The sequence below is a fragment of the Polypterus senegalus genome, chromosome 14 (genome assembly GCF_016835505.1).
Source record: "Polypterus senegalus isolate Bchr_013 chromosome 14, ASM1683550v1, whole genome shotgun sequence".
Classification (NCBI taxonomy): domain Eukaryota; kingdom Metazoa; phylum Chordata; class Cladistia; order Polypteriformes; family Polypteridae; genus Polypterus; species Polypterus senegalus.
Window position 1 is genome coordinate 85,294,795 of NC_053167.1, and position 12,560 is coordinate 85,307,354.

General features: G+C 36.4%; 1 protein-coding gene across 3 annotated transcripts in view; it reads left to right on the forward strand.

The window, feature by feature from the left end:
* The window catches only part of astn1 (astrotactin 1), a 1,272,040-nt gene that overhangs the window by 1,072,210 nt on the left and 187,270 nt on the right, over positions 1 to 12,560 (forward strand). For all 3 annotated transcript variants that reach the window (XM_039734841.1, XM_039734842.1, XM_039734843.1), the window contains 2 exons: positions 137 to 270; positions 5,599 to 5,750. In XM_039734841.1, coding sequence (XP_039590775.1) covers positions 137 to 270; positions 5,599 to 5,750 — 286 coding nt within the window. The remainder of the gene's footprint in view (positions 1 to 136; positions 271 to 5,598; positions 5,751 to 12,560) is intronic.

Consider the following 12,560-nt stretch of genomic DNA (forward strand, 5'->3'; position numbering starts at 1 on the left):
GACTTTTAGACTTTACACTCTTTGAACCTTAAAGAAGAAATATAAGCATTTTGTATAGTATTTTTAAATCAACTTTAGATTTTTATATGTTTTCACGTATCATTAATATCTGAAATGTATTGTGTTTGCATTGTAGGCTCTCCAGGAAGCTATGATGAGCATGTTGTGGTGCTCAGGAAATGGCGATGTTATTGATGATTGGTGTAGATGTGACTCCAGTGCTTTTGGATCAGATGGCTTGCCTGCCTGTGCTCCTCTTTCACAACCACTGTATGTAACTTATGATTCATATTTCATTAACATTTGTACATGAGTATTTGAAATTGACATATGCTAGATCAGGCTTCATTCATTAATAATCAGAGGTGGGTAGTAGTGAGTTACATTTACTCTGTTACATTTACTTGAGTAACTTTTTAAAAAAAATGTACTTCTACAAGTAGTTTTACTGCACCTTACTTTTTACTTTTACTTGAGTACATTTGTGAAGAAAAAACGCTACTCTTACTCCGCTACATTGGGCAACACTCGACTCATTACTTTTTTTCATTTATACATTTATATACGCTATATTTTAGTTGGAGAGAAGTTGCCAGTGGATCTACTGAATGACAGTTTCACCAATCAGACGTAGCAACAATAATCACATGGCTCAGTTTCACTAATCAGACATAGCCATGCAGTCACATGGCCACACACAAACTTCCTGTGTCTGCAGCCTGTGAGAGACTTTTTAGTCATGCAGGGCTCCTGATCACTGCTAAACGGTCACAGCTTCACTGCAGGAACCTTGAGAGCCAACTCCTGCTGAAGCTTAAACATCACTTCACTGAATGAAGAACAAACACGTTTTAACCAAACATGACAGACACAGACAGTCATGGTAAAGTTTGACTTCTTGTACGTGCACAAGCTGCCTTATTCTAATGTTATTTTCTATCAGCTGTGCTATTTGGAGGGCAAGTGAATATGCAGTATTATACTGTCAGTGTAAAGTATATCTTGTCACTGTAAGAAGTTTGCACTGTTCAAACATACATATTACCTACTGTAGGTATTGACTTCAAAAGCTTTGTTGTGAATAACTGAGATTTGGAACTTTGTGTTATTTGTGCATCTTTATTTTGTAAAGATGTTATTTATTTTTACTCATTTTTAATTTTTTTATTTGGAAATAGAATTTGCACATTATTTTATATTTTGGTCTGTCTTATTACATTTCTAAAAAATAATTAATTTATTATGATCAAACAGTTACTCAGTACTTGAGTAGTCTTTTCACCAAATACTTTTTTACTCTTACTTGAGTAATTTTTTGGATGACTACTTTTTACTTCTACTTGAGTAATATTATTTTGAAGTAATGCTACTCTCACTTAAGTACAATTTTTGGCTACTCTACCCACCTCTGTTAATAACTGATACAGATATGTCATCCATGCTGTGAATACCTAGTTGTTCTCATGACTGTGCCCTATAACTAGTATGAATCTGAATGTCCAAAAGAGGAAACTGTCAATGAGCTGGCTACTACAAAACTGAGTTATAATAATTAAGGTAGTTTATTAAAAAAATTAGGAAATATTTAAAAAACTATAAAAAATACAGAATTTCAAAGTTCTAGACACAAGAAATTAGACAAAAAAGCAATATTTTAAAAAATAAAGGAAACAAAGAACTATAGACAAGCATTAAACAGAAGTAATTGCCCTAAATGACATTATTAATCAAACATTTAAACAATTTAAACTGTAATAATATTGTCCAAAAATGAAATGTTCAAAAGCCAAACCTTAAGGTCAAGACACCGCAAGCAAATTTTCAAAATTAGAATAAAACAGCAGAACTCTACCTATTGCCAATGCAAAAATTCATTGGCTATATCATGTTTTTCTTAACCCTACAGAATTCAGTTTTTTCATTATATATATTATTTGTGGCCGGGTGAAGGAATGACAGGTCGTAGAAGCAGAGAACAGTTGGGACACCAATAGTTGGGTCATTCCATTTAATAAGGAAGGTCCAACAGAAAATTACTCCTTTAGGCTTCAAATTAAACAACATACAAAATCCAGCTCTTTGCCATGGAATATCAAGGTCAATCATTGGAGTTCCATCTTGCGGTCTGCTCTATTCGCAAATGACACCTCGTTCAGGGACACTGGACTTCTTAAATGACATTGGCCAGAAGGGGTGGGGCTAAGTGGCCCCTCTGAGCGGGTTCTCGGTGCTGCAGGGAGAGGAGGAGAAGCTGTTGTCCCTGATTGTAGACTAAATATTTCAGTATAGGGCAACCTCATTTTTAGAGGTGAAGAAATTACTGTCATGTCAGACCTAGGAATCTGTTGTCTGTCCTGTATAAAAAAATCAGAAGAGGGCCTTATAGCCGGAGAGAGAAGTAATTACATTCTTATTAACCCTTTAACCTGACGACGGTGATCCTGAAAATAGTATTCATTCATTATAGAGATTATGTGTGACCAGACCTAATAACATTATGATTTTAGTTGAATTCTGACAAGGGAATCAAAACTCAGCTAGAAAACCTGATTTTCATAATCAATTATCTGTTTTGACATTTTTTGATGAACCTAATCTACTGTTTCTAAATTTTTATAGTGAAGTAAACAGATTTGCTAGAATACTACAGTTACCCCTTTAGAACTAAAAAAAATTTAAGACAATCTTTTATATCTTCCTGTATCCTGAATTTTTAGTGATTTATAAAGGTCAGAGAAAAGTGATAATTCTGTTTAATACAAGACAGAGGTTTAGGTTCTACATCCTTTGTTTAGATAGAGACATGTATGAATTATTCTAATTTCATCCGCATTATGAAAAATACTAGTGAGCTACTTAAAACATAGTAAAGTTTAAGGTGGGTGAATATGGAAGGATTCACAGATAAATTAACAGTGGAAACTGTAAAGTTGTTGCAGCCTTAGGGTTTCATTTGAGTTTAAACACTTCTTACACATCATATCGTGTAAAAAGCAATATCTCAAATCTTGCTTGAACTCAAGATTTATAGAAACAATACACATTAGCAATTTATTTGCATGCTTGCTAAAGATTCATACATCAGAACCTAATACAAATACAGTGCTAGATTTTAAATGTACATACAGATACAAAAAATATTAATATTAACATTTATTTAGGGTATTGTTTTCATGTTTCAAACAATTTAACTCTAACTTATAAAGTATTAAAATTGTATACAATATGTAAGCACTTCCTTTGTTTAATCTTTTCCAACAGTGCATGTGGTCATGAAGAAAACAATACATTAGATTTTCATAACCGTTAAAAGATAAAGTTGAAAAACAAAGTGTAAACATTGATAAGTCTGTGAGAATATTATACCTTCATTATATTGCAATAGTAATTATCTTGGGCGTGGGGTGCTAAACCCTATTGTTGTGGCACCGGGTCTTTCCACAATGGATCCTCTTTCCAATAAAACCATCAGTTAGATATGTAACTGAATATTCATTTCCCTGTGAATTTCATGTTGCTGTAGCAACCAGATCTAAATATAGGATGCTGCAAATGAAATCACTGATTGATCCTGTTCATCTATATAAATTCCATCTGCCTCTTATTAAAATAGGAAGAAGTATATTAAATAAAATCTAATGTTCTTCACCATCTAAAGTAATTATTATTTTCTTTATTCAGTTGATGTCTTTAACCAATGTAACTTTCGAAAATCAATATTCATAAAGTATTTTAGAGCATTTGGCAAGAAAGTAAAAATTATCAGGCAATTAAGAAGAAAACTTAAAAGAAGAAGACAAGATAACAGACAATAAAAAAACAAAATTTAACATAAGAAGAAAAGGAGTCTTAGTCACTCCTAGACTAGCTGATAAATTAGAAGCATTAACAAAATAAAGTTTAATTAATGGCTCAGTGAAAAGTCAAGCAAAACGACACCTTTTATTGACTAACTAAAAAGATTACAATAAGCAAGCTTTCAAGGCAACTCAGGCCCCTTCTTCAGGCAAGATGTAATACAGAAACTGCAGTTCTCTCTGTTTATATACACACTAGGACAAGAAACAACATTGGTAAATCTTTAAGTGAGAAATCTTAAATGTAAAAAATAAATAGACTCCTTCAGTCTAGGGTTCATTTAACAAGAGAGAAGAACAATGTATGGTCAAGATCTTTGGATAACATAACTGTCCAACAAAGTCTTTAGAAATTTCTAATGAGTTTTTCAATACGATGTGGATCTGTAGACAGGTTGTCCAGGTCAGTGATGTAAACAGTCCTCATACCTGGCCATAAAACTCTTGTCTCTATTCAAACCATGTTGCAATGTGTTATATTTTAGCATGAGTTAATGGCTCATAAAGTCAGAGGAAGCTGTAAATATCAATAGCTATGTGGAACGCTAGGAAGCTTAAACTGTATCATGGTGCTTTTGTACGGAGGTGTATTTTACGAAGCATCACAACATTAGTAGACTGGAAAAGTTCTATTGGAGGTAATTGCATAACTCATCAGAATTACATGAGATTTCAAAGAATAGTGGCAGAGATGAAGTTTCTTTGCAGGGTGGCTGGACTAACACTGGGGGTGACACAGGGTGAGAAGCTCAGTGATTTGGGAGAGTTGCTGTTCCTCCAGAACAAGAGGAACCAGTTGAAGTGGTTTATTGTATGGATGTAGTAAGTATTCCTCCTGGGCAGCTCTCCCTAGAGCTGCTTGGAGCAAGTCCCACTGGGTAGAGACCCTGTGGCATAGCCAGGACATGTGGGAGGGATTATTTCTCTGGGCAGTCTTGATAACGCCTGTGAATTTCCCAGAATGAACTGGAATCTGTCGCTGGGGACAAAGAAGTTTGGGCTGACTTGCTTGGCTTGCTGCCACTGTGACAGTCTCCAAGAAAAACATCTCCAGGAAATGGGATGAAATGAGAGACAAAACTAATTTAGGTTTGTGGTCACTTGTCATTGGGATTGGGGTGTTGATAGCATTTTCTCTTCCCCGTAAGTAATAAATTACAAATAAATATATTCTCGATATAAATCGAAACAACACTACATTCAAAAGAATATCTTTGGTTCTCTAAAACTTAAACAGTTCTTTCCCTTATCTGATATTTCAAATGTATACATTTTGTAACTGAAAAACATTTGCACTTTAATTATTATTATTTTATTGTACATTGAGATAGAAGTACAAAACAATGCCTCAATTTGTTTAATTTCTTACAATAGGGCCTGATAAGTCTGTACTTAGTTGGAATCCCAGAACAATAGTTTAGACACTTTTTTTCCTAGTCAAGTTAGCCAGACCTCATAGCTGTGCTTACTTATGAAGAAGATGTAAACTATTTTGTTTTGTTTTGCTGAATGGCCGCTGTCCAGCTTTACCGTGGCCATGAATTAATTTTTTTCAAATCTCCTAAAGTTCACTATCTTAATTTCCACCTTGATTGCACCTATCCTTATTCAGGTCTTCAGCAAAATGTTTGATTGAAAACATTAGCTTGACAAGGGGAAAACTGCTATTTATGTTTATAGATTTGCTATGCTGTTGTCTCTATTTACACTTTTATATGTTTCTTATGTTTTTTATTTATAGTTTGAAGTTATCCCAATCTTATGAGCCCAGCAGCTCCTTGATGATTTTGGAATGGGACCACACAGAACCTTCTATTGGGGTACGAATTGTCGACTACCTTATTAGCCAAGAAAAGGTAATGGAAAGAACAGATCACTCAAAGGTGGAGACAGGTAATTTTTGAAATTTTCATTTTATGCATTTTGCAATACTCTGTTAAATGTATATGCTAACTGTTTAATAAGAAACTAATCTTAAAAAGCACTGAATGTACAGTACTTTACTTAGCATGTTAAAGTGTGTACCGGCAGAAACACAAAGTAGCATACAATTTAAATACAAAACACATCCTGTTGACCCACTGGGCCCAGAAATACACATTTCTGTATCATTGGAGATGCCTTTTTTTACATTTTTACCCTTTAGCAACCCCACAAAGTGTTTGCTCTCTGAATCACTGACCTTCCAGACTCTCCGCCAGCAATTGTTTGTCTAGTTCCTCTCCTATGTCCAAACTCAGTCAGGCACTAGTAGACATTTCTTCCCATGTCTACATGGATTTTACTCTCCTTTTTCTCTCACATTCTGAAAGACTTGCAGTTTAGAGTAACTGGTGATTTAAAATGATCGTGTGTATCAATAGACTGATGATATGTTGAAGTGTTTTTCCTGTCTTGTGCCCAGTGACCCAGAATAGAACTTAGCTATTTGTGACCCTTAGATGATTAGTCAAGTTTAGCCATGTTTCTTTTTTATATAATATCCACAACCCACATAAAAATAATTTAACATTTTATGTTTTTTGCTCTGTCTTTGTCCCGTTTTTTTCAATTCAACTATATTAGTAAGTATGTTCAGCATTGCTCTGTCACCATCAATGCTTCAGGGAAAAGTGGAAGAAGGTCCCCATCTGGAATGTATGAAGTGTTATATTATACCAACTGCAGTACACATGCATACATATCACTTTTAGTATTATCTTAAATGCATTTGCATATTATGGCAGCAGGAAGACTGCTTTAGCCTTGTGGATCGGTTCTTTTCTAGTGGTGACATTGAGGTAGGCTTAAAAGTTTGTTGTGAGCTGTGGGTTGATTGGTCAGACTGAGGAGTGTCACAAGAATAACTCAAGACCATTGCAAAGGTTTGGGGCAGCCACCCGTATAATATGCCCTGGCTGCAAAAGGTTGAATTGAAGCAAGTTGTTTACAAGACTGAGTCCAAAACAGAACTGAATATGTGGAGGTAAGATGGCGGCTTTAAAGGCCGTTGGAGGAAGTGATGTCATTTATGCTGGAACCGGAAGTTATGTTTTTGGGACAGGAAGTGACATTATCACAACCACCGAGACCAGAAGTGATATCATCAGGGCCACCGGAAACCGGTAGTGATGTCTTCAGAGCGCTCCGTAACCCAGCAGGATTTCCCAGGAATGGTCTGCAAGGAACTGAGAGAGACAGTCAGCACACTCCGCTGCCCCCTAATGATGTAGAATTACAGAATTACTGTTACTCAAGGCCTTTAGCTGCCTCCTATTCACATGTGTGTGACAGGAGAGAATGAAATATTTTAATTAAGCTAACAGAGAAAGAGAGCAAGAATGAGAGGAAGATAGGGAGAGCTTTTACTAGAGGCAAATACGAGCAGAACAGTGAACAGTAAAATCTCCTGTTTTTCGAGCACTTCCACAAGATGGTAAACAGGGAGACCCTTGTTTTCTATTCTCAGGCCTGTAGAATGTGGAATTCTTTGAAAAATCTAAAATTTATGGTCTCTTTTTTGTCGCAGTATGGTATTTAGTCACTATCAAGCATTATAGTAACAATTATAATTAGTAGCATATAATGCTTCCATCAGAGTTTTATTATAACTGATAAAGTTATTACAATATTCAAGTGTGATGGACTGGGATCTCTTCATATTATTAATTTCTGCGCATTGCTCTCTTTCAGCTTGTTAAAAGACTTCATTTCACAATAACTCTTGGCAGTTTCTGTTTTTGCAATTACTTTTTCCTGTTCAGTTTAGTCTCCCTTATTCCTTTAAAGTGCATTTCCACATGCCCAGTTTGCTATAAAATAATTGCAAGAATAGTATGATGGAAAAAATGAAACATATAAACAAAAACTAATTCTACCATGAGAGATGACACCTATCCAATACTAGCAAAACGTGCCGGACTAGATATCGAGAAAAAGAAGAGTAAGAACTCAGTCTGATTTTGCAATAAATACATTTGTGGAACACATACAGTACATATTAACAGTACCTCAATTTATACTGTTTTTTGAGCTCTATAAGCAAAATGAAGCATAGCAGTGAGAAAAATATTAAAAACTTTCTTTAATGTGTTTAAGCAATTGTAAACAATGTAATCAGTATTACAGGTAGTGTGAGGTGTCACACACTAACAATCCTATCTTTATGAAAGGTGGTATTTTCAAGTGTCACATTTGTGTGAGTTTTCATATGCTTCTGTTAACACTAGAATTACCAGAGCCTACGAAAAACTTGTAGATACGTCCCACCTTAAAATGGTTTGCACCTCTTCATCAGCATCTTTTGTCCTTTAAATGTGTTGATAAGCAGCAAGCAGTCTGCTATCACATCCCCTACCGGCACACAGTTTTCTCAGCTCAAGTCTGTTTACCTGCGTGTCAGTTGCTTAGAGCTGTATATCGTTATTTGGATCACTTGCATGTGTGTTCCGTGTCTACAACGATCTATGCACAGTAAACACATCATTAAAACAGAAATGTTTTTCATGTTTTTGTAATGATTGACATAATGTAGACATGAAGTGTATAATGTGTGAAGCCTAAATACCAAATATCAAAGAAATATTTTCACAAAAGATACAAGTATAACAGAGCAAATGTACTTTTTTCCAAGACTATAAGCGAAGAAAAAGAAATCAAGTTAGTGTTGCTTGTTTTCCTGACTTCTCAGGTAGTATACTGGTTAGAGCTGCTTACGCCAATTCAGAAGGTTCTGGGTTCGAGTCTTAATGTCTCCCAAAATAAACGTTTTGAGTAGTGAGCTGTTCTTATAGTTAATACTAGCAGATTACCCAGTGGCTTCGCTCACTGAGTGGAAGGGAAAAAAATAAAATGCAGAATCTGGAGGAATTTGTGGCATGCATCAGGCAACTGTTGCCTGTGTGACACGGTAGCCTGTGAAGACTGCATTCATCGAATCCGATTCTGTTCAGCACATTGTTCAGGTGTTTGTGAGGCCCTCAATTGTGATTGCCGTATACGTTGATCAGCAAGCCTTCTCTCTCGATTTGCTTCTGTCTCACTTTCTCTGTGTAACCTGACTCTTTTTGTCGATTTTGACGGTTTCTTAAGTTGCCCAATGCATTTTTTTTTGGGATTTACCCTGGTTTTTTAAATATCGGCATAAACTTAGACTGTTCGGTTGGAGCTGTGCTGCCAAACGATGTCATCTGAAAACACAAATTGTATTTTGTAATGTTCTGTAGAAAATGAGTTGAATGTGGATTTGAGCCAGAAATAAGAGACAACGGTACAGGTGGATGGCTGAAAGGTGTTAATTTCACATTGCCGTCTGAACTACATATCCCACGTGATTCAAATTTAAACCGTGCCTCCCAGCGTTCACTTTGTTGTTAAGACCTGTCGCCGCTGAAGGCTGTTTACAGCTCAGCGCAGTTAAAAAGTGGAAAGAAGCAAAGCTTCTACTATCAAGTACTGGGAATTAAAAAAAAAGTTACTATGTGGCAGTTTTGTCTGTCTAAGTGCTGGAGTCCAGAGAAGAGGGCTAGGAGAGGATGACGCAGGGCGCACTTCTATGGAACAGATCGTCGTGTTTTCTGTTTACTTTTCAATATCAGTAAGTGTTTCTGCTTACTTCTTTTCAATATCAGTAAGTCGGGGCGCACTTCTATGGGATAGATCGGCGTTTTTCTGTGTACATCTTTTCACTAAGTGATTAGTAAACCGCGCCACCCAGCGTCCACTTTTTGTTACGACCCGTTGCTGCTCAAAGCGGTTTACAGCTCGGCGTAGTTAAAAAGTGAAAAGACGCAAAGCTGTTTTCTTCATCTCTTTTACTATCAAGTACTGGGAATTAAAAAAAAGTTACAATGTGGCAGTTTTGTCTGTCTCTCAGCACTGGAGTCCAGAGCGGAGGGCTGGGAGAAGGCGACGGGGGGTGCACTACGTAATACGGAATTTCAATATCGTGTGGTCATACGTAATTTCCGTTTCAAACGCGAAAAGAATTTTATATATATAGATTATACAATAAAAGCATACATTTGATTTGTGTCTGTAACAGCCACTGTAAATGTATAGTACTTGTCAAAGTTAGCGTCTTTTTTTTTAGTTTTACTAGTTTTACTTTATTTACTTATCTTCCTACAGCATAAAGTAACAAGTATACTCAGAGCTTCCTCTGTTTGATTGTCAAGGGCATGCTCACAAATTACATATGCAATGCCACCTGCTGACACTTTAATTGCAAGCAATGGTATGAGAATGCAGTTAGACTTTTTTTGAGCACATACACCACTCTAGTGTTCAGATCTGGACGCCATAGCGTTGGCAAGCTCTGTAAGCCATGCTGTTTCTTTGAAGGACAGGTGATTGGCAGGATGACGCCGGACTTTCGCCTTTACGCCTGGTGCAGCTCTGTTGTTCTTATATGTGAGTGGACGTTTCTTGCGGGGAGGGCTTCTGTTTTCTCCGATCTGAGTTCATCTCTGTTATAGCACGTCTTTATTTGAAAACAGCAGTGTCAGATCGGGGCGAGTGTGAACGCGACCGAGAGAATAAAACTGAATAAAAAAACGCTAACTTTGACAAACACTATAAATTTACAGTGGTTGTTACAGACGTAAATCACATGTATGTTTTTATTGTACAATATTAACAATAATAGCAGCTCTCTGCTCAAAACGGTAAACTTGAGAAGCTGCCAGCATCGAACCCAGAAGCTATTGATTGGGAGTCAGCAGTTTTTAGCATTGCACCACGCAAGCTGCTGTATCAACTGCCTACCATAAGCTGTTTTTTTTTTTTTCTTCGGTTATATTCTTGAATAAGAGCGCACTTGTTCTGTTATACTTGTACTTTTTGTGAAAGTGTTTATTTGATATTTGGACTTCAGGCTTCACACCTTATACACTTCATGTCTACATTTTGTCAAGTATTACTAAAACATGAAAAACATTGGGTATGTGTGGGAACTGTTAACATTTGAATCTGATAATTGTATATAAAACCGTGTCAGATCTTGTGCGCGAACGAGACTGGGAAAACTGGACGTGGATGTGAGTGGTGTGCGTACCATTCAGTTTTATTCTTGAGTATTCCTGCTCATGCTGAATTAGTATGCGCCTTCTGATCCATGGTGCAATGCTAAGAACTGCTGATTCCCAATCAAGAGTTTCTGGGATGGATGCTGGCAGCTTCTCAAGTTTACCGTTTTGAGTTGAGAGCTGCTCTTATTGTTAATATTATACAATAAAAACATACATTTGATTTACGTCTGTAACAGCTGCTGTAAATGTATAGTACTTGTCAAAGTTAGTGTCTTTTTTTAAATTTTATTCTCACTGACGTTCATGCTCTCACAACACCTCCCTAAAAATCGAAACCCCGAAACCCCCAATCTGACACTGTTTTACAGGGAATTCTCAAATGTCATATATACCTAAGTCTCCATTTTTATGTCAGTACGACTTTGACATCATGGATCAGAAGGAACATACTAATTCAGAATGCAGGAACACTCAAGAATAAAACTGAATAAAAAAAATTTACATCCACAGTCATTCTCAGTCACGCACAACACTCACATCCACGTCCACAGTTTTCCCAGTCTCGTTCGTGCACAAGATCTGACACGGTTTTCAAATAAAGAGGGGGTGTAACAAAACAAGTTTGTACAAAGTCTTTATTTGAAAACAACTTCAGATCGACTTCAGACCCCGAATCTCCTGATCTGACTCCAAGTAACAGCACCCGATCTGACGCTGTTCATTTTCAAATAATATTGCATTAGTGCGATGATGTTTTCTGATTAATTTTATACTCAATGCCCAATATATTTGTCTCTTTTTTTTCTCCGTGCTGCTTTGACATTGTGCACCAGAAGGCGTGAGATTATTCAGTACAGCAGGAACACTCAATAAAACTGAATAAAAAAAAATAAAGTGACGGTGAGATACAAAGAATGCAGATTCACCAGTGGTTGTGGGTCAGCTTTTATCCCTCTAGATCAGAGAATGTCCAGTTTTATCTGGCTCTTACATACAAAGGATGGTGTATGCGCCCAAAACATTAACATTTATATGTTACATAAAATCCAGATCGAATGTTATTTACCAATTTACCTTTATTTATTTACTTACTTTCTACAGTCACAAGTAGAGTGCAGAGCTTCCCATGTACATATACAAAGTACAGCGATGGCAAAAGTGCATTTTTGATCCGATGTAGAACTGTCATCATGATTTGAGTTTACCTCTGTTATAGCGCGTCTTTGTGAAAACAGCAGTGTCAAATGCGGAGGGGGGTGAGTTGGTATCGTAAACGCGGCTGAGAGAATAAAACTGAATAAAAAAAACAACAAAGCTAACCTTTACAAGTATCATAAATTACACAGGCTGTTACAGACTGAAATCAAATATATGTTTTTGTTCTAAAATAGTAAGAATATGAGCAGCTTTCTTCTCAAAGCATACTCGTCTGGGATTGAACCCGTGAAGCTTTGATTAACAGTCAGCAGCTGATACCGTTGTGCCACCAAAGCTGTCGTAGCAACTGTGTGTCAATGTCGCACCCTAACGCAAGTTGTTTTTCTGCAGTTATATTTTTGAATGGAAGCGCATTTGTTCTGTTACAGTATATTTGTACCTTTTGTAAAAGTGTTTCTTTGATATTTGGAATTTAGGCTTCACACATTATACACTTCATGTCTACATTTTGTCAATTATTACTAAAACATGAAAAACG